The sequence below is a fragment of the Salmo salar genome, chromosome ssa13 (assembly GCF_905237065.1).
Source record: "Salmo salar chromosome ssa13, Ssal_v3.1, whole genome shotgun sequence".
NCBI lineage: Eukaryota > Metazoa > Chordata > Actinopteri > Salmoniformes > Salmonidae > Salmo > Salmo salar.
The window spans coordinates 88,703,064-88,729,131 of record NC_059454.1 but is presented as its reverse complement, the minus strand read 5'-3'; the positions used below and the strand labels follow the sequence as shown (position 1 = coordinate 88,729,131).

Sequence of the window (26,068 nt, the reverse complement as noted above, 5' to 3'; positions counted from 1 at the left end):
CAACAGTGATGAGGCGACTCTGGGATGCTGGCCTTCTAGGCAGAGTTGCAAAGAAAAAGCCATTTCTCAGACTGGCCAATAAAAAGAAAATATTAAGATGGGCAAAAGAACACAGACACTGGACAGAGGAACTCTGCCTAGAAGGCCACCATCCCGGAGTCGCCTCTTCACTGTTGACGTTGAGACTGGTGTTTTGCGGGTACTATTTAATGAAGCTGCCAGTTGAGGACTAGTGAGGTGTCCGTTTCTCAAACTAGACACTCTAATGTGCTTGTCATCTTGCTCAGTTGTGCACCAGGGCCTCCCACTCCTCTTTCTATTCTGCGTAGTGCCAGTTTGCACTGTTCTGTGAAGGGAGAGGTACCCAGCGTTGTATGAGATCTTCAGTTTCTTGGCAATTTCTCACATGGAATAGCCTTCCTTTCTCAGAACAAGAATAGACTGATAAGTTTCAGAAGAAAGGTCTTTGTTTCTAGCCATTTTGAGCCTGTAATCGAACCCACAAATGCTGATGCTCCAGATACTCAACTAGTCTAAAGATGGCCAGTTTTATTGCTTCTTTAGTCAGAACAACAGTTTTGAGCTGTACTAACATAATTGCAAAAGGGTTTTCTAAGGATCAATTAACCTTTTAAAATGATAAACTTGGATGAGCTAACACAACGTGCCATTGGAACACAGGAGTGATGGTTGCTGATAATGGGCCTCGGTACGCATATGTAGATATTCCATTAAAAAAATCTGCCGTTTCCCGCTACAATAGTAATTTACAACATTAACAATATCTACACTATTTCTGATCAATATGATTTTATTTTAACGGACAATAATTTTATTTTTTTTTCTTTCAAAAACAAGGACATTTCTAAGTGACCCCAATCTTTTGAACGGTAGTGCATGTCAGGTCAAACATATGACCTTCCTGTCTCTCTCCAGTGTGGGTATTTGGAAAGCAAGCATGCTAAGAACCAGAACAAGAGCACCTTTGGCTGATCATCCTTTAAGGCGAAGGCTTGGACTTCAGTTGAAACATAACAGCACATGTAACATTAACATCCATTAGACAGACATGCATTTGTTCAAAAACAAGGCAATCATTTCCATTGACCTAGTCCATACACAATGGGGTACTTTACTACATTACTTTGGAAAAGGTAATCCTTCACTAGACAAATGGTTTCTAAAATGAAAACACAAGGCCTATTCTGTTGTTAATGGTGTGTTTGAGGACCCATAATCTCATTCCCAGACACTTCAGCCCAAATGCCCGAAGAGTCTGGTAGTCCAACGGGTCAAACTTGACCTTCGTTAGCCAGTACAGAATGCCCGGGAGAAACTCCTGAAGCATAGGCTTAATCTACCAACCAATCATCTCCCACAACCTTCCCCCGTATGCTAGCATACCACAAGCACAGAGCCATGCCTTGCAGCTGTGTGATTCGCTAAAATTAAATGACTAATACTTTACTCAGTACGGTCACTCCCACTAAGGCCAACTTTGAATCAATGTACCAGGCTTATATGCACAATAGCCTCCGTCTGGGCGTTTGCACTGGAACACAGGGAGGGAGTCTTCTGAATAGCAGGTTTAAGCTCACTTGTTTTTGGTTTAGCTCTATGAAATTCCTTATAAATACTTGTCATTTCAATTCCTCAAAAAAAAGGTACCTACGTACACTTTCAAATAAACTACACGTCAGCGCATCAACAACAAATCTACTGAGCACAATTGTGGTGAAATTTAATACACACACTGGTGCATTTCAAATTCATCAAATCACGGACAACCTTTAAGCACAAGCATAAAGACAGCGCCAACGTCTTTAGATGGAGACAGAAACAGGTGTTACAAAAAGGAAACTGAAGATTTGGTCCATGGATGAAAGCTCTTTTGTAAACACCCTCATGACATTAGAACAATAAAATAAGGATTCCACCCAGAAAAAGTAACTTGCTCTTTATAATTGACCAAAGCAAAACGGTGCTCCATCCATGCCTGTAGGGGACATCCCAATGGTCAACAAAGGGCAAGGGCTGACCAAAAATGAAGGCAAAAACAAACCAATTCCTATTCTAGAGTTAGAACACACTATGATGTCGTTGTTTTATTTTTCCCCCTTCTCTCAATTCCTCTTACAGAAGACTGAAGGTGATGAAAGCGATGTTAGGTGATGCAAAGTGGATGGCAAGAGGTTCCTTCCATCAAATGTTCAATACCGGGTTGATCACAGGAGAATCCCCCCGTTGGGAGCGAAAGTGAGGACAAAAAAAACACTGGATTATATGCATTCCACAGGCGATAGTGCATTTTCCCATAGCCAGGTGTCCCATTGCAAGGCCAACCATGTAGCTTGATGTGGAGAGAGGGTGTGTTCAACAAATGTAAGTGAGCCGAACACCTTTAGCGTTTCTATCAGTGTGTGGGCATGTGTGTGTCTGTGTGGTGAGCCTAAGCAGGTGGGCCAGCCCCATTGTTCTGTGACAGTAGGAAGGACTGCACCACCTCCCCGGTGGCCTGGGGGCTGGTGTTTACGTTCTCTAAGGCATCAGCCACAGCAAACTGCCGGTCCCTCAGCCGGTTCCAATTGGATAAAATATTGTGGTACTCAAAGACTTTCTCATAGTTCCCCAGAGAGTTGTAAAGTTTAATTAGGCCCCTGTAGTCGTATTCAAGTCCACTGTAGCCCTCGCCAAACAGCTTCTTACCTGCAGGGGGGGAAACACACACACACAAGAACATGGAATGGTAGAATGAGGAAGAATAGATTACAAAAAAAGAAGAGTACACAAGGGAAGAATAGACCCCAATCTAGCCTGAAGACTGACCGATAGCAATGGAGCGCAGGTAAAGCCTCTCTGCATCTTCATACTGGTTCATGTCGTAGTTGTAGAGAGAGGCCAGGTGGCCCACAGACAGAGCCACCTCATAGTCCTCCTGACCCAGAAGCTGCTCCTTGATCTGGATGGCCTTGATGTGCATCTCCTCTGCCTCCTGAAACAAACAAGTGAGACCTCAGTCATCCACAGCCTTGGGGTCTGCATTTTCAACTACCATAAAACCCCAGAGCCCCTGTGACATTTAAGCCTCCTTAGAAAGAGGATTCACTTCCTGCTATCAAGGTGAAATCACAGGGTTGGTAAACACTGTGGAGAAGATTTGGATGGAAGTTTACCAGACAGCACATAGGATGACAGTGTGTCAGACGACAACCACTGCATGTTTTCAACAGACACTTGGATAAAAAGGAGGGATGATCTGACCTTGAACTTCCTCATGGACTGGTAGAGGCGGCCCAGGTTGCCATAGTGCTTCGCTGTCTGAACATTGAACTCCCCAAAGGCTTTCTTGGCCAGCTGGAGAGAGGAGAGGTGGAGGTCATGGGCATCCTGGAGCAGCCTCTCCTCTGTCTCCTTGTTGTGGCAGTCAATAGCAATCTCCTCCAGGATCAGAGCTGAGGGAACAGCACAACACAGTCAGAAAGAGGACAAAGTCAGATGGTCATCTGAACAAGTTAGTTAGGAAATTAAAGATATCTACTGATCCAATCTATTTATTCTCCAAATTACAGACCTCTCATCACCTCCATGATAAAACAAATCCTCTACCGCAGTGGAACGTATTGGATACCCTTGAGATTCACAGACATCCGTGTGCCCATCACGAAGGCTGGGGAACAGGAGTACACAGATAGCTGTGAAAGCCGTTTTTACCTTTGACTCTTTTGGAGGAGGCAAGCAGCAGATGATCTTCAGGGAGAATGTGAGTGATGATGTCTATGGCCCGCTCTGCATGGAATCTGTACACAAAATACCCAGAGGGCACACCAGGGGAACATATTGAACTCAGCGACACAGTTACATCAGTAGCTAAAGCACAAACATGGCCTGCATGAACTTCAGAGGTTGAAATACAAGTAAGAGTACATAACATGAATGGAAACCAAGTACCTTGGTGTAAATTTAAGGTCATAAGAGATGGTGACATAGGGCTGAGCGACATGGCCTAAATATGAGCACAATATTGTTCAATTTTGTTTTATAATTAAAGTTCTAAATATGCTTTATGAGTATGGTATGATGGGGGTGGGGCTTGGTGTATGTGGAAGGAGGGAGAGAGACAACTCAAGAAGCAAACAGAGTAAACTATAAAAATGGACATTACACATGGCAGAGTGGCGTTTACACACTTAACAAACCAAACATTAAAATACCGTTATACAAGGTAAAGTAAAAACCCCAACTGGTCCGTGCATCAATACCGGTGTATATAGTAAAATACGGTATACTGCCGAGCCCTATGGAATTTGTATTTATTATGGATCCCCATTAGCTGCTGCCAAAGCAGCAGCTACTCTTCCTGGGGTCCAGCAAAATTAAGGCAGTTTATTCCATTTTAAAAACATTACAATACATTCACAGATTTCACAACATACTGTGACCTCAGGCCCCTACTCCACCACTACCACATATCTACAGTACTAAATCCATGTGTATGTATAGTGCGTATGTTATCGTGTGTGTGTGTGTCTGTGCCTATGTTTGTGTTGCTTCACAGTCCCCGCTGTTCCATAAGGTGTTTTTTAAATCTAATTTTACTGCTTCCATGGGTAACTTGATCTGGAATAGAGTTCCATGTAGTCATGGCTCTATGTAATACGGTGCGCCTTCCATAGTCTGTTCTGGACTTGGGGACTGTGAAGAGACCTCTTGTGGCATGTCTTGTGGGGTATGCATGGGTGATAAGAAAAATTATCTAATAAAAAGGTAAATGAATCAATAAACCATTATGAATTATAAGTCATGTAGCATGCTTAATGAATAATCAATGTAATGATCGATTAGTCCCAGAAAGTCTAGTAGAGGCTGGAGGGGGAGAGAAATGTGTGTGCGTATTTAGTGGGCCCAAGAGGGCAGGAGCCAGATGGTAAAGGGAGTAGAAACTTCAAGGGGTTCCTAACCTTGAGGGAAAGGAACAGGCTGAGCTGGATAGTGATAAACAGTGTGGGAAGTCAAAGGGGGATGCAGTTCACCAACAGTTTGTGTGTAAATGCATGTGCGTAAGTAAGCAAGAAACTATATAATGACTGTTTTGTTATCTTGACCTCAGAACGTTCTCTGAATAAAGCTGAATGAACCTTTTGCAGAAAACCGAGTCCTTGCCTAATTATTTAACCCATTGTCTTACAAACCTTGGGCATTAGTCAAGGCGTATTGATTATTATCATCAAGATATAAAATTATTTAAACAATGGGAGTCCGAGCTGCATTCAACATGTCAATACCTCTTAAATACAAGTAATGATGAAGTCAATCTCTCCACTTCAGCCAGGAGAGATTGACATGCATATTATTAATATTAGCTCTCTGTGTACATCCAAGGGCCAGCCGTGCTGCCTTGCTCTGAACCAATTGCAATTTTCCTAAGTCCTGTTTTGTGGCACCTGACAACACAACTGAACAGTAGTCCAGGTGTGACAACCAGGGCCTGTCGGACCTGCCTTGTTGATAGTGCTGTTAAGAATGCAGAACAGCCCTTCATTAAGGACGCCCTTCTCCCCATTTTAGCTACTGTGGTATCAATATGTTTGACCATGACAGTTTACAATCCAGGGTAACTCCAAGCAGTTTAGTCACCTCAAATTGCTTCATTTCCACATTATTTATTACAAGATTTAGTTGAGGTTTAGTGAATGATTTGTCCCAAATACAATGATTTTAGGACTAACTTATTCCTTGCCACCCACTCTGAAACTAACTGCAGCGCTTTGTTCAGTCCTTTAGTCATTGCAGTCGCTGTAGTAGCTGACATGTATAGTGTTGAGTCATCTGCATACATAGCCACTCTGGCTTAACTCTTTATCCACAATATAGCAGGGGGTGTAAAGCCATAACACATACGTTTTGCCAGCAACAGACAATGAGCGATAATGTCAAAAGCTGCACTGTAGTCTAACAAAACAACCCCCACAATCTTTTTAGCATCAATTACTCTCAGCCAATCATCAGTCATTTGTGTAAGTGCTGTGCTTGTTGAATGACCTTCTCTATATGCATGCTGAAAGTTTGTTATCAATTTGTTTACTGTAAAAGCATTGTCTGGTCAAATAATATTTTTTCCAAAAGCTTACTAAAGGGTTGGTAAAAGGGACTTCACTATTCTTTGGTAGCGGAATTACTTTTGCTTCCCTCCAAGCCTGGGGGCACACACATTCTAGTAGGCTTAAATTGAAAATATGGCAAATAGGAGTGGCAATATCATTCGCTATTATCCTCAGTAATTTTCCATCCAAGTTGTCCGACCCCGGTGGCTTGTCATTGTCTATCAACAATCATTTTCCCACCTCTTCCACACTAACTTCACAGAATTCAAAATTACAATGCTTGTCTTTCATAATTTGGTCAGATCAACTTGGATATGTAGTGTCAGCATTTGTTGCTGGCGTGTCATGCCTAAGCTTGCGAATCTTGCCAATTAAAAAAATCGAATCAAATTTTAATTAGTCACATTAGTCACAATTTTAATTAGTCACAGTGAAATGAAATGCTTACTTACGACCCGATAACCAACAATGCAGTTAAAAAAATATATATATATATGAATAAGAAATAAAAGTAACTATTAAAAGGCAGTAGTAAAATAACAATAGCGAGGCTATTTACAGGGGGGTACCGATACAGAGTCAATGTGCGAGGGCACCGGTTAGTCGAGGTAACATGTAGGTAAAGTTATTAAAAGTGACCATGCATAAATAATAACAATGTAGCAGCGGTGTAAAAGAGAGGGGGCAATGCAAATGGTCTAAGTAGCCATTTGTTTAGATGTTCAGGAGTCTTATAGCTTGGGGGAAGAAGCTGTTTAAAAGCCTCTTGGACCTAGACCTGGCGCTCCGGTACCGCTTGACGTGTGGTAGCAGAGAGAACAACATATGACTAGGGTGGCTAGAGTCTTTGACAATTTTTAGGGCCTTCCTCTGACACCGCCTGGTATAGAGGTCCTGGATGGCAGGAAGCTTTGCCCCAGTGATGTACTGAGCCGTACGCACTACACTCTGTAGTGCCTTGCGGTCGGAGGCCGAGCAGTTGCCATACCAGACAGTGATGCAACCAGTCAGGATGCTCTCGATGGTGCAGCTGTAGAACCTTTTGAGGATCTGAGGACCCATGCCAAATATTTTCAGTCTCCTGAGGGGGGAAAAGTTTGTTGTGCCCTCATCTCGACTGTCTTGGTGTGCTTGGACCATGTTAGTTTGTTGGTGATGTGGACACCAAGGAACTTGAAGCCCTCAACCTGGGGGCATGCTCGGTCCTCTTTTTCCTGTAGTTCATAATCATCTCCTTTGTCTTGATCACATTGAGAGGTTGTTGTCCTGGCACCACACGGCCAGGTCTCCGACCTCCTCCCTATAGGCTGTCTCGTTGTTGTCGGTGGTCAGGCCTACGACTGTTGTGTCATCGGCAAACTTAACGATGGTGTTGGAGTCGTGCCTTGCCGTGCAGTCATGAGTGAACAGGAGTACAGGAAGAGACTGAGCACGCACCCCTGAGGGGTCCCTGTGTTGAGGATCAGCGTGGCGGATGTGTTGTTACCTACCCTTACCACCTGGGGGGGGCGGCCCATCAGGAAGTCCAGGATCCAGTTGCAGAGGGAGGTGTTTAGTCCCAGGGTCCTTAGCTTATTGATGAGCTTTGAGGGCACTATGGTGTTGAACGCTGAGCTGTAATCAATGATTAGCATTCTCACATAGGTGTTCCATTTGTCCAGGTGGGAAAGGGCAGCGTGGAGTGCAATAGAGATTGCATCATCTGTGGATCTGTTAGGGCAGTATGCAAATTGGAGTGGGTCTAGGGTTTCTTGGATAATGGTGTTGATGTGAGTGCTACGGGTCAGTAGTCATTTAGGCAGGTTACTTTAGTGTTTTTGGGCACAGGGACTATGGTGGTCAGCATAAAACATGTTGGTATTACAGACTCAGACAGGGAGAGGTTGAAAATGTCAGTGAAGACACTTGCCAGTTGGTCAGCGCATGCTTGCAGTACACGTCCTGGTAATTCGTCTGGCCCTGCGGCCTTCTGAATGTTGACCTGTCTAAAGGTCTTACTCACATTGGCTGCGGAGAGCATGATCACACAGTCTTCCGGAACAGCTGGTGCTCTCATGCATGTTTCAGTGTTATTTGCCTTGAAGCGAGCATAGAAGTAGTTTAGCTCGTCTCGTAGGCTTGTGTCACTGGGCAGCTCTCGGCTGTGCTTCCCTTTGTTGTCTAATGGTTTGCAAGCTCTGCCACATCCGACGAGCATCAGAGCCGGTGTAGTACGATTCGATCTTAGTCCTGTATTGGCGCTTTGCCCGTTTGATGGTTCGTCAGAGGGCATAGCGGGATTTCTTATAAGCTTCCGGGTTAGAGTCCCGCTACTTGAAAGCAGTAGCTCTAGACTTCAGCTCAGTGTGGATGTTGCCTGTAATCCATGGCTTCTGGTATGTATGTACGGTCACTGTGGGGACGACGTCATCAATTCACTTGTTGATGAAGCCAATGACTGATGTGGTGTACTCCAATGCCATTGGAGGAATTCCGGAACATATTCCAGGCTGTGCTAGCAAAACAGTCCTGTAGCTTAGAAGCTGCTTCATCTGACCGAGTCACTGGTGCTTCCTGCTTTCATTTTTGGTTGTAAGCAGGAATCAGGTTAGAATTATGGTCAGATTTGCCAAATGGAGGGCGAGGGAGAGCTTAGTATGCATGTGTATGTGGAGTAAAGGTGGTCTACAGTTTTTTTTCTTCTTGTTGCATATTTAACATACTGATAGACATTTATTAAGAGCAATTTAAGTTTCCCTGCATTAAAGTCCCCGGCCTCTAGAAGCACCGCCTCTGGGTGAGCATTTTCCTGTTTGCTTATGGCGCAATACAGCTCAATGAGTGCAGTCTTAATGCCAGCATCAGTCTGTGGTGGTATGTAGACAGCTATGAAAAATACAGATGGAAAATCTCTGGGTAGATAGTTGTTCGTCATTTAAAAGTTGCAGCGTACTGCAGCACAGCTTGTGTGGTGCCGCAGAATTCTATGGAAAATATGTCGCTGTACAACGTGACGGTCGGGAGTCGCCGTGTCGTGTGGGCACGCGGGGGCCCGGGGTTCAATTCCCCGACGGGGAGGAAGGAGTAGGCTGTCCTTGTAAATAAGAATTTGTTCTGAACTGATTCCATGTGTGCTATTTCATTAGTTGTGATGTATTCACTATTATTCTACAATGTAGAAAATATAAAAAAATAAAGAAAAACCCTGGAATGAGTAGGTGTGTCCAAACTTGACAGGTACTTGCTTAATTAATTTGATTAATGTTACGGTGTTTCTATTCCAAGACAAACAAAAACCCCTCTGGGTTTCCGTTAGGATGAAACGGAAAATATGGCACTATACAACGTGACGATCGGGAGTAGGCTACAGTGCTGTGCTATTTAGCTAAAGAATCCTGGTGTTTGCTTAAGTCATTTGATTCATATTATGGTGTTTCTATTCTAAACCTACAGTCATCTCATGGGTCTCCCAGTCGAGGCTGGCACGGGTATTGAACCAGCATCTGTAGCAACACAGCTATGCAGTGTCTTAGAACATTGCGCCACTCAGGCGCAGTACAACATGACCGGTCGAAAGTGGGCTACAGTAAGAGCAAAATATTCCTAACACAATAACAACCTTAGTGTAACAGTTTTTGTAAGTAATAATGAAGTTAAAAATGTTTTTTAAAAAGGGTACAATTATCAGTTTCTATTTAGGTTTATGTCACCCATTCATTGTCAGTTACATACACAGTAGGACCCAAAAGCATAATCAGTGCTCTAACTCCCCCTTGCGCTGGTCTGGAGCAATGAAGTGGTGACGCAGGGTACCGTACTAAACCACAAATTACCTCTAAATCCCGCAGCATAATTGCAAAACTTTTAGTGGAGCAACCACTGTAGATAGTGTGGTCTACAGCTTATGAGATACTTAAACTTAGGCGAGCAAAACCTTGAGACTCCTTAGATATTGTGGACCAGCTGTTATTTACAAAAATACATAGTCCGCCACCCCTTGTCTTATCAGACGCCGCTGTTCTAGCCTGCCGAAACAGTGTATAACCAGCCAGTTGTATGTTGATAATGTTGTTGTTCAGCCACGACTCCGTGAAGAATAAGATAAGTTTTGAATGTCCCGTTGATAGTTTAATCTTCCGCATAGGTCATCGATTTTATTTTCCCAAAGATTGCACGTTTGCTAGCAGAATGAAGGCAGTGTGGGTTTATTCGATCGTCTACAAATTCTCAGAAGGCAGCACGCCCTCTGGCCCCTTTCTCTGCCTTCTCTTCACGCAAATGACAGGGATCTGGACCTGTTCCCGGGAAAGCAGTATGTCATTCACGTCGGGCTATTTAAAGGAAATAAAGGATTCTGCCAGTTCGTGGTGAATAATCGCCGTTCTGGTGTTCAGAAGCAATTTTCGGTCATCAGAGACAGAAGCAGCAACATTATGTACAACCCTAACCCAGTCTTGATACAAAATGTGGAACAGAAATAAAATGGCTCATTGGATCAGTCTAAAACTTTGCACATACACTGCTGCTATCTAGTGGCCAAAACCTAAATTGTGTCTGGGTTGAAGAAATAACAAAAAAGGTTTTTTCTTTGTATTATCTTTTACCAGATCTAATGTGTTATATTCTCCTACATTCATTTCACATTTCCCCAAACTTCAAAGTGTTTCCTTTCAAATGGTATCAAGAATATACATATCCTTGCTTCAGGTCCTGAGTTACAGGCAGTTAGATTTGGGTATGTCATTTTAGGTGAAAATTGAAAAAAAAAAAAAAAAGGCGAATCCTTGCTGCTCCAAAGCTTTTTACTATCATTCTTTATTTCATTTATCTTTGTTTCATAGTGTAATTTTTTTTTTAATTCAGTTTAGTCACATGATTTCTCAATTTGCAATAAGTTTGCCAATCGGTTGTGCAGCCAGACTTATTTGCCATATCCCTCTCAACCATACAATTTTTTCATTCCTCATCAATCCACAGGGATTTAACAGTTTTTACAGTCATTTTCTTAATGGGTGCATGCTTATTAGTAACTGGAATAAGCAATTTCATAAATATGTCAAGTGCATTGTCTGTTTTCTCCTCATTACACACCACGGACCAACATCTTCTTTACATCAATAACATAAGAATCACTACAAAACTTCTATATTGTGATCACTACATCCGATGGATCTGGATACTGCTTTCAAGCAAATATCTGCAGCATTAGTAAAGATGTGATCAATACATGATGATTTCATTCCTATGCTGTTTGTAACTACCCTGGTAGGTTGACTGATAACCTGAACCAGGTTGCAGGTACTGGTCACAGTTTGAAGCTTTTTCTTGAGTGGGCAGCTTGATGAAAGCCAATCAATATTTAAATCACCCAGAAAATATACTTCTGTTGATATCACATACATTATCAAGCATTTCACACATTATCCAGATACTGACTGTTTGCACTTGGTGATCTACAGCAGCTTCGCACTAGAATGGGCTGTAAGTGAGGCAGATGAACCTGTAGCCATATTACTTCAACAGTATTTAACATGAGATCCTCTCTAAGCTTTACAGGAATGTGGTTCTGAATATAAACAGCAACACCACCATTGGCATTTCTATATTTTCTGTAAATGTTATAACCTTGTACTGCTACAACTGTATCAAAGGTATTATTTAAGTGAGTTTCAGAAATAGTCAGAATATGAATGTCATCTGTTTCTAGCAAATTATTGATTTCATGAACGTTGTTTTCTAAGCTACATATGTTAACGTGTAACTTGCTTTATTGCTTTACTGGGATGCTTAGCAGCAGATGTGCTCGTTCTTTGTGTTAGTGCAGGGTGAGCTTCACACAGTGGACTTCCTCCTAGGGCTCACCGGCTTAATGTTAACAGTATTAATCTGGTTCAAAGGCACATGATTACTGCATGCAATAGCTGTAGGATCAGTAGAGGCATTCAGGGCAGTTAAAGGGACATAAATTAGGTTACTTATTTGTGTCTACCGACACCCCTGGTGTATTGCACATTTGCTGAAGCATTATGACAACTCTGCGTCACAATGGAGGGATTAGCTGAGGCGGGCTTGGGTCATTGATAAGTCATTGTCTCAATGGTGACAAAACGATTACTCACAGTGCATTGTCAAATTTGCCAGAGCTGTACAGATGCACATAGGAAGAGTATGCCAGGTCCTCGTGTGCTGTGGCCACATGGATATTCTTTCCCCCGAAAACCGACTGCCGGATATCTAGAGCCGTCTGGAATATTAACACAGTTTCAATATCACACATTTGATACACCTCCCCTCTCTGCTGTCTATCTACAGTTGAAGTCGGAAGTTTACATACACCTTAGCCAAATACATTTAAACTCAGTTTTTCACAATTCCTGACATTTAATCCTCATAAAAATTCCCTGTCTTAGGTCAGTTAGGATCACCACCTTATTTTAAGAATGTGAAATGTCAGTATAATAGAGAGAATGATTTACTTCAACTTTTATTTCTTTCATCACATTCCCAGTGGGTCAGACGTTTACACTCAATTAGTATTTGGTAGCATTGCCTTTAAATTGTTTATCTTGGGTCAAACATTTTGTGTAGCCTTCCACAAGCTTCCCACAATAAGTGAAATAATATGTCTGTAAACAATTCTTGGAAAAATGACTTGTGTCATGCACAAAGTAGATGTTCTAAACAACTTGCCAAAACTATAGTTTATTAACAAGAAATTTGTGGAGAGGTTGAAAAACGAGTTTTAATGACTCCAACCTAAGTGTATGTAAACTTCCGACTTCAACCGTACATGTCAGACCAACTCTCTCACCTGGTATATTGCAACTGATTGGCAGATGTTATCCACATTCAGCAAATAAAACCCATAATCAAGGAGAGTGTCTGAATATTTGGGATGCTTGTGTCCAAAATGCTCACTGCAAAACAATAAGGAAACAGACATTAGTGAAGGAAACAGACAAATACTAGCTTATATATTTTACAACACACAGTGTTGTGAAACTAACTTACCGTGCCAGGAAAACAGCATGCTTTATCAGATGCTCTGCCTTCCTGAACTCTCTCTTTACTACACAGGCCTGTAGGTCCAAACACATGAATCCACGATAAGTTCCAACTACAGTCTGAAGCAGCATACATTACTAATACAGCATTAGAGTGGCACATGTGACAGTAAGGAAACATCACAAAAAAGATTTGTTTATCCATTCATAGTCTAACACGGGAAAAGGGAGCACTCATACCTTGGAAGCCTGCCTTAGGACATCTACCACGACCTTAACAGGCAAACCCACTGTGATCTCTTTCATTGCCTCTATGCACCACCTGTAGGCCTGCACAAGACATGATATAGGTGATGATATCTAAATGAAAAACCAGAAAACCCCCCAAAAAATCTAACAACCACTTGATATACAGTATCTCTTCAAGGCAAAATACCTCATCATAAAGGCTCTTAGCAAAGAGCAGAGCACACAGCTCTCCATAGAGTGCAGCTTTGTTGGCCTGATGACCATGTTTGGCCAGTTTGTCCATGTACAGCTGGGCCAACTTGACAGTCTCTTCACCAAGATGGTACTTGCAGTTGCCATTCCGGACATGAAGCAACCTAAGAGAAATTGTTGAGTCTAGTAATCTTTTGTGGGCAAATACAAACTAGGAGTTACCAGCCATAGAACTAGAATCAGAACAGAATATACTAACTCTCTGGGACCAACTGACCTGACACAGCACTCCACAGCACGGTACCAGTGCAGAACCTCATCATGCAGTGTGCACAGCTGCAGACACGCCAGAAACACATTCTCTGCATCACCATACCAGCCTGCGTCAGACAGAAAGCCACCTACAGGACAAGGTCAACATTAGTACAACCAGACACAAAGGTTGAAGAAAGGTGAGGAAAGTTGATGGGTGCAGGGGCCTACCTAAAACAAAGCCAAAGTGAATGGCCTTCACTTTCACATGGACATCAGACTCTGCAATGTAGGAGCAGCGGCGGCTGAAGGAGTTGGCCAGGATGGAGGCGACTTTCACCCCATGATCCATCAGGGCCTGGAAGCAGTGGTGCAGGAGGTGTCTGCAGGCACACACAAAGACAGGGCATAAAGACGTGATACAAACATACAGTTGAAGTCGGAAGTTTACATACACCTTAGCCAAATGCATTTAAAACTACGTTTTTTTTACAATTCCTGACATTGAATCTCAACACCACTACGCATACAACACCATTCTGTATACATCTGGCCCTTCTTTGGACACTGTTAACAAACCTCCAAACGAGCTTCAACGCCATACAACACTCCTTCCGTGGCCTCCAAATGCTAGTAAAAACGAAACGCATGCTCTTCAACCGATCGCTGCCCGCACCCGCCCGCCCGACTAGCATCACTACTCTGGACTAGAGATTGACCGATTATGATTTTTCAACGCCGATACCGATTATTGGAGGACCCCAAAAAAAAAAAAAGATACCGATTAACCGGCCGATTTTTTATATGCATTTGTAATAATGACAACAATGCTGAATGAACACTTATTTTAATTTAATATACTGCTCAAAAAAATAAAGGGAACACTTAAACACATCCTAGATCTGAATGAAAGAAATAATCTTATTAAATACTTTTTTCTTTACATAGTTGAATGTGCTGACAACAAAATCACACAAAAATAATCAATAAATATCCAATTTATCAACCCATGGAGGTCTGGATTTGGAGTCACACTCAAAATTAAAGTGGAAAACCACACTACAGGCTGATCCAACTTTGATGTAATGTCCTTAAAACAAGTCAAAATGAGGCTCAGTAGTGTGTGTGGCCTCCACGTGCCTGTATGACCTCCCTACAACGCCTGGGCATGCTCCTGATGAGGTGGCGGATGGTCTCCTGAGGGATCTCCTCCCAGACCTGGACTAAAGCATCCGCCAACTCCTGGACAGTCTGTGGTGCAACGTGGCGTTGGTGGATGGAGCGAGACATGATGACCCAGATGTGGTCAATTAGATTCAGGTCTGGGGAACGGGCGGGCCAGTCCATAGCATCAATGCCTTCCTCTTGCAGGAACTGCTGACACTCCAGCCACATGAGGTCTAGCATTGTCTTGCATTAGGAGGAACCCAGGGCCAACCGCACCAGCATATGGTCTCACAAGGGGTCTAAGGATCTCATCTCGGTACCTAATGGCAGTCAGGCTACCTCTGGCGAGCACATGGTGGGCTGTGCGGCCCCCCAAAGAAATGCCACCCCACACCATGACTGACCCACCGCCAAACCGGTCATGCTGGAGGATGTTGCAGGCAGCAGAACGTTCTCCACGGCGTCTCCAGACTCTGTCACGTGCTCAGTGTGAACCTGCTTTCATCTGTGAAGAGCACAGGGCACCAGTGGCGAATTTGCCAATCTTGGTGTTCTCTGGCAAATGCCAAACGTCCTACACGGTGTTGGGCTGTAAGCACAACCCCCACCTGTGGACGTCGGGCCCTCATACCACCCTCATGGAGTCTGATTCTGACCGTTTGAGCAGACACATGCACATTTGTGGCCTGCTGGAGGTCATTTTGCAGGGCTCTGGCAGTGCTTCTCCTGCTCCTCCTTGCACAAAGGCAGAGGTAGCGGTCCTGCTGCTGGGTTGTTGCCCTCCTACGGCCTACTCCACGTCTCCTGATGTACTGGCCTGTCTCCTGGTAGCGCCTCCATGCTCTGGACACTACGCTGACAGACACAGCAAACCTTCTTGCCACAGCTCGCATTGATGAGCCATCCTGGATGAGCTGCACTACCTGAGCCACTTGTGTGGGTTGTAGACTCTGTCTCATGCTACCACTAAAGTGAAAGCACCGCCAGCATTCAAAAGTGACCAAAACATCAGCCAGGAAGCATAGGAACTGAGAAGTGGTCTGTGGTTACCACCTGCAGAACCACTCCTTTATTGGGGGTGTCTTGCTAATTGCCTATAATTTCCACCTGTTGTCTATTCCATTTGCACTACAGCATGTGAAATTTATTGCCAATCAGTGTTGCTTCCTAAGTGGACAGTTTGATTTCACAGAAGTGTGATTGACTTGGAGTTACATTGTGTTGTTTAAGTGTTCCCTTTATTTTTTTGAGCAGTGTATAATGCATCAATAAAATCAACTTATTCTCAAATAAATAATGAAACGTTCAATTTGGTTTAAATAATGCAAAAACAAAGTGTTGGAGAAGAAAGTAAAAGTGCAATATGTGCCATGTAAAAAAGCTAACGTTTAAGTTCCTTGCTCAGGACATGAGAACATATGAAAGCTGCTGGTTCCTTTGAACATGAGTCTTCAATATTCCCAGGTAAGAAGTTTTAGGTTGTAGTTATAGGACCATTTCTGTCTATACCATTTGTATTTCATATACCTTTGACTATTGGATGTTCTAATAGGTACTTCAGTATTGCCAGCCTAATCTCGGGAGTTGATAGGCTTGAAGTCATAAATAGCGTAATGCTTGAAGCATTGCGAAGAGCTGCTGGCAAACGCAGTAAAGTGCTGTTTGAATGAATGCTTACGAGCCTGCTGCTGCCTACCACCGCTCAGTCAGACTGCTCTATCAAATCATAGACTTAATTATAATAACATACAGAAATACGAGCCTTAGGTCATTAATATGGTCAAATCCGGAAACTATCACTTCGAAAACAAAACGTTTATTCTTTCAGTGAAATACGGAACCGTTCCATATTTTATCTAACAGGTGGCATCCATAAGTCTAAATATTGCTGTTACATTGCACAACCTTCAATGTTATGTCATAATTACGTACAATTCTAGCAAATTAGTTCGCAACGAGCCAGGCGCCCCCAAACTGTTGCATATACCCTGACTCGGCATGCAATAAACGCAAGAGAAGTGATACAATTTCCCTAGTTTAATATTGCCTGCTGACATAAATTTATTTTAACTAAATATGCAGGTTTAAAAAATATATAGTTCTGTGTATTGATTTTAAGAAAGGCTTGTTTATGGTTAGGTACATTCGTGCAACGATTGTGATTTTTCGCAAATGCGCTTTTGTTAAATCATCCTCCGTTTGGCAAAGTTGGCTGTCTTCGTTAGGAAGAAACGGTCTTCACACAGTTCGCAACGAGCCAGGCAGCCCAAACTGCTGCATATACCCTGACTCTGTTGCACAGAACGCAAGAGAAGTGACAATTTCCCTAGTTAAAAGAAATTCATGTTAGCAGGCAATATTAACTAAATATGCAAGTTTTAAAATATATACTTGTGTATTGATTTTAAGAAAGGCATTGATGTTTATGGTTAGGTACACAATGGTGCAACGACAGTGCTTTTTTTGCGAATGTGCTTGTTAAATCACCTGTTTGGCGAAGTAGGATGTGATTCAATGATAAATTAACAGGCACCGCATCGATTATATGCAACGCAGGACAAGATAGATAAACTAGTAATATCATCAACCATGTGTAGTTAACTAGTGATTATGTTAAGATTGATTGTTTTTTATAAGATACGTTTAAATGCTAGCTAGCACCTTACCTTGGCTCCTTGCTGCACTCGCATAACAGGTAGTCAGCCTGCCACGCAGTCTCCTCGTGGAGAGCAATGTAATCGGCCATGATCGATGTCCAAAAATGCCGATTTCCGATTGTTATGAAAACTTGAAATCGGCCCCAATTAAAAAATAATAATCGGCCACTACTCTGGACGGTTCTGACTTAGGTATTTTTAGTTGCCCACATATTCTAGGTGTCTGGATAGACTGTAAACTCCCCTTCCAGACTCACATTAAGCATCTCCAATCCAAAGTTAAATCTAGAATCGGCTTCCTATTTTGCAACAAAGCCTCCTTAACTCATGCTGCCAAACTTACCCTCGTAAAACTGACTATCCTACCAATCCTCGACTTCAGCGATGTCATTTACACATTAGCCTCCAACATTCTACTCAGCAAATTGGATACAGTGCCATCTGTTTTGTCACCAAAGCCCCATATACTACCCACCACTGTGACCTGTATGCTCTCGCTGGCTGGTCCTCGCTGCATACTCGTCGCCAAACCTACTGGCTCCAGGTCATCAATAAGTCTTTGCTATGTATAGCTCTGCCTTATCTCAGCTTACTGGTCACCAAAGCAACACCCAACCGTAGCACACGCTCCAGCAGGTATATTTCACTGGTCATCCCCAAAGCCAAAACCTCCTTTGGCCGCCTTTCCTCACAGTTCTCTGCTGCCAATGACTGGAATGAATTGCAAAAAAAAATAAAGATAAAAAAGAAAAAAAAAAATAATTATAATTATAATAATATACACACACACAAACCACACACACACACATTTATATAAAAAAAAATGAATCACTAAAGTTGGAGACCTATATCTCCCTCACTAACTTTAAGCATCAGAGCAGCTTACCGATCACTGCAGCTATACACAGCCCATCTGTAAAAAGCCCATCCATCCAACCAACTACCTAACTCATACCCATATTTGTTTTTGTTTTGCTGCTCTTTTGCACACCAGTATATATGCATCTCAAGATTGAGGTCAGGGCTTTGTGATGACCACTCCAATACCTTGACTTTGTGTTCCTTAAGCCATTTTGCAACAACTTTGGAAGTATGCTTGGGGTCATTGTCCATTTGGAAGACCCATTTGCAACCAAGCTTTAACTTCCTGACTGATGTCTTGAGATGTTGCTTCAATGTATGCACAATTTTCCTCCCTCATGATGCCATCTATTTTGTGAAGTGCACCAGTCCCTCTTGCAGCAAAGCACCCACACAACATGATGCTGCCACCCCTGTGCTTCACGGTTGGGATGGTGTTCGTCGGCTTGCAAGCCTCCCCCTTTTCCTCCAAACATAACGATGGTCATTATGGCCAAACAATTCCATTTTTGTTTCATCAGACAAGAGGACACTTCTCCAAAAAGTACGATATTTGTCCCCATGGGCAGTTGCAAACTGTAATCTGGCTTTTTTATGGCGGTTTTGGAGCAGTGGCTTCTTCCTTGCTGAGCAGCCTTTCAGGCTGTGTCGATATAGGACTCATTTTACTGTGGATACAGATACTTTTGTACCCGTTTCCTCCAGCATCTTCACAAGGTCCTTTGCTGTTGTTCTGGGATTGATTTGCACTTCTCGCACCAAAGTACGTTCATCTCTAGGAGACAGAACGCATCTCCTTCATGAGCAGTATGATGGCTGCGTGATCCCATGGTGTTTATACTTGCATAATGTTTTTTGTACAGACGAACGTGGTACCTTCAGGCGTTTGGAAATTGCTCCCAAGGACGAAACAGACTTGTGGAGATCTACAATTTTATTTCTGAGGTCTTGGCTGATTTCTTTAGATTTTCCCATGATGTCAAGCAAAAAGGCACTGAGTTTGAAGGTAGGCCTTGAAATACATCCACAGGTACACCTCCAATTAACTCAAATGATGTCAATTAGCAGATCAGAAGCTTCTAAAGCCATGACATCATTTCGGGAATTTTCCAAGCTGTTTAAAGGCACAGTCAACTTAGTGCATTTAAACTTCTGACCCACTGGAATTTTAATACAGTGAATTATAAGTTAAATAATCTGTCTGTAAACAATAGTTGGAAAAATGACTTGTGTCATGCACAAAGTACATGTCTAACCAACTTGCCAAAACTATAGTTTGTTAACAAGAAATTTGTGGAGTGGTTGAAAAACGAGTTTTAATGACTCCAACCTAAGTGTATGTAAACTTCCGACTTCAACTGTACATGAGAACCGCAGCATAAAGGAGGCTCATCTGTCAATGTGTAACAGACAAGGGCATTCAACATTGGCTTAAGACTCATCAGATCCCTTTCATTTCACGTAATTATGGGGTAAGATTCCTATTGCGTGGTGAGGAGGAGCTCCTCTGCTCCTTCATGTCCAGAAGTAATTTATCCATTCATTGTGCTCTTTAGTCCCTATTGAGTTCTCGTGTCAATTCACTTGACATTGCTGGATTACTCATTATATGAATTAAGTCTGATTTAAATCAACAGTTACATTTTTTTTTAAGGGTACAAGACTGTACATATGTGGCTGTGTTGACAAAATCACTACATATCCCATCGAGCTAAGCGGGGAGAGGATGCCTGTTGTCACAGTTCCAAGACCAGTTAGAAACATCCAGCTAACCCTACGCCAATGGATCTCAACTGAACTTGGATCCGCGTTAAGTAGCAATGATAACCAGTCATGACTATTCAACAAAACAATAATTGTTACATTTATTTCAAGAATATTTCTTAGCTACATGATTGTATAACTAGCAAAGGAGTTTTGAAGTTGAGGGTGCAGTATTTATGAAGTTTGGCAATAAGGACAAAAACTAGACATATTTAAGTTTATATACCCTGATATCAGGAGCTGGCTTGAAAAGTTTGATTAAACAATTCTGAGAGTGAATATACAATCCCAAAATCAGCTCTAACTGTCAATAGTAAAAGAAAACTGAAAAACTATGTTCGAGTGAACCCTGAATACAGAAAATGAATGGTGAAGACACGGTAGACTCCTCCTCACCACTCTATAGGTCATTATCAATAAAACGACACAATAAGGTGCAGAGATTTTGATTTGCCTTCAGGGTGGCAAGGCAGCTCCGCTAAAACCATTGACAACTGCCGTCAGTTTAAGGGATCGTGAAATAAAAATGTTAAGTATTTTGTTATAATATCATCAACTCTTGATGAGCATAGTCCGAATGACAAACGTCTGATTATAACATGCAACACAACTGCGCACATTTAGAGCTATCAGAGTTATACAGCAATTAACTGCATGCTTTTCAGTAAACATAATTTGATAATGTCATTTCAAATGTGTGGGTAGCCTCACAATATCGTTCAATATTGGCCACCATTAATTGGATATTTGAGTAAATGTAATTTATTTGGGTAAGAGAGATATACAGAAACATTTACAATGTGGACCCAAAGGATAGCACTTAAAAGTAAGAATCAAAAAACGTGTTTCCAAACGTGGTAAAAACTGTAACACGTTATTATTAAAAGGCAAGCCAAAATAACAAACAATGAATACAATATTTTATATTAACATCCAAAGTGGCAATTTTCTTTGAACTTTTCCTTAACCTTAAAAAACAAAACATATTCATTACACATTTTCTAACCTTAAAAAACAATCATACCCATCTTTCAAATAAATAAACCTGACCAGCAGTAAGGGCACAAGAAGACAATGGAGTGGTTTCTCTTAGTTGGACAACCTTTGCCTGCTTTTTAAAGCTATTCTACTTTTTCATTGCTTGATCTCCAAGGGGAGGCCATTCAATAGACAAATGTATGTATAGAAAAAAAGTGCTCCTCGCAGTACTGTTAACTCGTGATTTTACAAGACACAACACTTGCTCTGGTATTGTAACTGTGCTGGTTATAGACCATAACAATGTGTTTTTTCATACAATTTGGGGCACGATCATTTAAGATGTCAAACATATGATTGTGTTTAAGTTGGTCCACTCTGAACTCCAAAGGCAACAAGCAGGACTACCTATTGAAGTTAACATTTTTCAACATTGTTTTCAAGACTGTTTAATCACGATTGCTTCTGACAGGCATGACTGATGGACCACATCAGTTTGCAAATTGGCTAGCTAGCTAATAACAGATCATGTCAACATGGCCAGTTAAAAAGCTAACTTTCAGGGGATAAACTAGATGGATATATCCACATATGGTTTGATTTGTTTTCCATCGAGAGTGGTGATGACAGAAGTCCGACTGACAACATTACCAGGACTTGGCGATGTCAGGCTCTTTCCAAAAGCCTAATCTCTGATGAAGCAAGCTAAATGATAAATTACATGAATTTGCTTAGCTAGTTACATGCCAAATGGATAAGTTACCCTCACATATCTGAAATTACATGATCAGTTGATGTTCACTGATCATGAAAAGCATGCTGTTACTTGCTGTATAACTCTAATAGAGCTAAATGTGGAATAATATGAAATTCATAGATCTGTCTATGCTATTCAAGAGTTGATTATATTGAAACCAAATAGACCTAGTTATAACATTTATTTAACAATTCCTTAAACATCATGCAGTTGTCAATGGTTTTAGCAGAGCCAGGGGTCTCCATGCCCCCCAGCAGCCAAATGGAATGCTCTGCACCATATTGTGACATTTCATTGATAACGACCTATACAGAACCAACCAAGTACCTTTTATCAGATGCCCGTAGAACTTTGGCAAACACCTCCAGCTCACAGAACTCTCCCCCCAGCTGGCAGAGCCGACCCTGCTGGTACAGCTGGGGAAACATGAAAACAGGTTATGAAATCAAAAAAGGACAGGAGTGTCAGAGAATGATTATCAACATGCAGAATATGAGTGTGAGATCCAACTAACTACTGTCCAAAACACAATGTTTTCACAGATCACAAACATAGGATGGTTTGAGACACCCCCAATTAAAATCATGAACACATGTGCTACTATTTAGGACTTCAGCAAGAAATGCACTTTTAAGACATGTTAACAAACAAATTTTGTCGTCAATGGACTATTGGTCAAGCATGCTAAATAGCAGGATAGCAAGTAATCAGTTGATTTGCTTTTCAAAGCGTTTGATAGCTACGGTTAGCTAAAACGAGTCACTTCTCGCGAACATCACGTTATATAGTTAGCAAACTAGACTATGAACGTACCTTGTAATACACATCAAATTGAATATTCTCAGGGATGCAACGAATATCCCTTCGCGAACGACTGTAATTGTCCACCACTGCTGATATAGCAGTGTTGTACAGCGTCTCTGGGATCCATTCGAGCTCCAAAGCCGCCATGTTGTTTTCCTTTTCTCCAGCAAGCAACACCCCCCCGATATACCCTAGCTAGCTAACCACCTTGCCAAGTTTGAACTCCTTTTTCTTGTACCTTCTCATGTAGCAAAACAGTTTTGACTCTTTCATCGGGTTAAGCACCAGCATTAACTAACCATCGGCCATGTTCCTAGGAGGCTACGCACTGAGCCAGTCCCATCAGACGGAAACAGATGTTTCATCGGATGTATAAATTTGCAGCATCCGGTTAGTATTTACGCTCACACATCTGTGAAGCAGGCAAGAATAACTAAGTACTTCCGGGTCAATTGTTTTTGGACTCTTTCAGAATAATTCCGTTCTGCATACTTTGTAAATGAATAATTAGGGTAAAAATGATAACTTTGCACAATTATCGATATATTTCGTACTAGTTATAATACAAATAAAAATTACAAGTATTTCTATATGATTTATAAAAACAGTACACACACACACACTACCGTTCAAAAGTTACGGGTCACTTAGAAATGTCCATGTTTTTGAAAGAAAAGCAAAAAAAATTTGTCCATTAAAATAACATCAAATTGATCAGAAACACAGTGTAGACATTGTTAATGTTGTAAATGACTATTGTAGCTGGAAACGGCTGATTTTTTATGTAATATCTACATAGGCGTACAGAGGCCCATTATCAGAAACCATCACTCCTGTGTTCCAATGGCACGTTGTGTTAGCGCATCCAATTTTATAAGGCTAATTGATCATTAGAAAACCCTTTTGCAATTATGTTAGCTGAAAGCTGTTGTTCTCATTAAAGAAGCAATTAAACTGGCCTTCTTTAGACTAGTTGAGCATCAGCATTTGTGGATTCGATTACAGACTCAAAATGGCCAGAAACAATTAACTTTCTTCTGAAACTTGTTAATCTATTCTTGTTCTGAGAAAGGATGACTATTTCATGCGAGAAATTGACAAGAAACTGAAGAGCTGGTACAACGCTGTGTACTACTCCCTACAAAGAACAGCTCAAACTGGCTCTAACCAGAATAGAAAGGAGTGGGAGGCCCCAGTGCACAACTGAGCAAGAGGACAAGTACATTAGAGTGTCCAGTTTGAGAAACAGACACCTCACATGTCCTCAACTGGCAGCTTCATTAAATAGTACCCGCAAAACACCAGTCTCAACATCAACAGTGAAGAGGCGACTCTGGGATGCTGGCTGTCTTGTTTTGTACGCTTTGTACAAATAATAAAACGCAGAACTACAGGATGTTTCTTAAACATAACTCTTTATTAACTAGCTACAACTTGTTAAAGTTGCTTCCTGTTCGTTTCTGGTATCAGAACAAAATAGTCAGCACATAGTATCCTCTGATTTAGTTGTACTTTAATTAATGCAAACACGTGTATGGTAAATATGTCGTTCGTATACGGTCTCTCTGTGACACCTTGCAGGGCAAACAGAGAAGAGGACGTCACATTCTATTGTTCTCTCTTTTATACTCTGACAGAGATAGTTCCCGCTCAATGCTGGCCTGTCCGAGGGAGGAGGAGCGTGGTTTAAACTTGCTCCTCCTGTCGTCGGCGTGCAGGCTGATCCCAGCGTCGTGACGCACTTCCTGTTTCCAGTTGTAGTTCTTCTCGTCTTCAACAGTTGATTTACCCGTAGTTTATATACTTAATATTGTAGCATAGCTTCCCCGGTATATTATAAAGGTTATGCATACAAATAGCCAGTTCAACCCTAACAAACTGCATGTTCACCTATCTCCAACCACGATCAACTGGCCATGACCTAACCGTCTGGGTGGTCTTAACCAATCACCGCACAGTATGATACGGCGGTAAAATGCACATATGAATATTACACTGGCCTTCTAGGCAGAGTTGCAAAGAAAAAGCCATATCTCAGACTGGCCAATAAAAAGAAGATTAAGATGGGCAAAAGAACACAGACACTGGACAGAGCAACTCTGCCTAGAAGGCCAGTATCCCGGAGACGCCTCTTCACTTGATAGCATAACAAATTACTAGCTATACATTTTACGACTTCAGGTGTGTTATTTAATTAAACATGGAGTGCCAGAGTGAGCTCTGGGCATTCGGAAATTCAGAGAGTTGTCAGATTGTCCATTTGTAAATTCAGAGCGTTTCGCTCTTAGAGCGTACACTGGATGCTCTGGCTGAGGAGTAGGGTTGATCAAAGCATTCTGACCTCACAAGGCAGTCAAGCACCCAAGCTAACATGCTAGTGTAACAGTGTAGGTTCCGTCCCTCTCTTCGCCCCAACCCGGGCTCGAACCAGGGACCCTTGCACACATCAACAACTGACACCCCACGAAGCATCGTTACCCATCGCGCCACAAAAGCCGCGGCCCTTGCAGCGCAAGGGGAAACCCTACTTCAAGTCTCAGAGCGAGTGACGTCACCGATTGAAACGCTATTAGCGCGCACCACCGCTAACTAACTAGCCATTTCACATCGGTTACACTAGCTACTGCAGACAAATGAGAGAACCTCACTCTGACCATTTTACTCACCCTAGAGAGCTGGTTCGGCTGTTTTCATGTTATCCAGAGCGTTGGTGACTAACTGTGCAGCTGGCAACAATTTACTATTTTTTTCCCCAACGTTTACTGACACTGGCCATATTCAACTGGTGTTGAGCGTTCGAAAATTAATCATTTATTCTGTGCTCTGGCACAGGTAGTGTCACGACTCCTGCCGAGGGTGACTCATCTCCCTGTTCGGGTGGCGCTCGGCGGTCGTCGTCACCGGCCTACTAGCTGCCACCGATCCCTTTTTCCCTTTTCTGTTGGTTATGCCTTTACTTGTTGCACCTGTTTTCAATTAAGTTATTAGATGAGTATTTAAGCCCGTCTCCCCACCTGTTCTGTGTGAGGGCTTGTTTCTTTTATTTACACTGTGTGTTGTAGATCGTGGGTTTTTGGGGACTTTGTATTTTGATACGCCCTGTTGGTTTGGGCGAATTACTCTTTTGGTGGTGCGTAAATAAAAGCACTGTGCTAAACGCTTCTGCTTCCTGCGCCTGACTCCACACCCACGACGTCCAAGCGTTACAGGTACACTCAGACGAAAGTGTTCTGAAATCGGAGTAGATCGTCAGAGCTAATTTACAAATGTACCCGAATGTCCATTGAGAACGCACAATTACTA

At 42.1% G+C, this 26,068-nt stretch overlaps 1 protein-coding gene across 1 annotated transcript; it reads right to left on the bottom strand.

Annotated features, from left to right (window-relative positions):
- Positions 1–984: 984 nt before the first annotated feature.
- On the bottom strand, positions 985–23,166 carry LOC106568090 (amyloid protein-binding protein 2). Its single transcript, XM_014138113.2, has 13 exons — positions 22,775–23,166; positions 22,289–22,377; positions 14,009–14,160; positions 13,803–13,926; positions 13,521–13,689; positions 13,325–13,414; positions 13,092–13,159; positions 12,892–12,997; positions 12,200–12,324; positions 3,712–3,797; positions 3,262–3,452; positions 2,827–2,992; positions 985–2,706 (listed from the first exon to the last, which is right to left on the bottom strand). Exons 1-13 carry the CDS (start codon positions 22,910–22,912, stop codon positions 2,450–2,452), a joined length of 1,761 nt encoding a protein of 586 aa, XP_013993588.2. The 5' UTR covers positions 22,913–23,166; the 3' UTR covers positions 985–2,449.
- Positions 23,167–26,068: the final 2,902 nt, after the last annotated feature.

Coding starts and splice junctions, on each gene's coding strand:
- LOC106568090 (XM_014138113.2), bottom strand. CDS start 22,912: ATGGCGGCTTTGGAGCTCGAATGGATCCCAGAGACGCTGTACAACACT. Junction 14,161..22,288: donor CTACGGGCATCTGATAAAAG/GTACTTGGTTGG, acceptor GTGTGCCTGCAG/ACACCTCCTGCACCACTGCT. Junction 13,415..13,520: donor CTAAGAGCCTTTATGATGAG/GTATTTTGCCTT, acceptor TGTCTTGTGCAG/GCCTACAGGTGGTGCATAGA.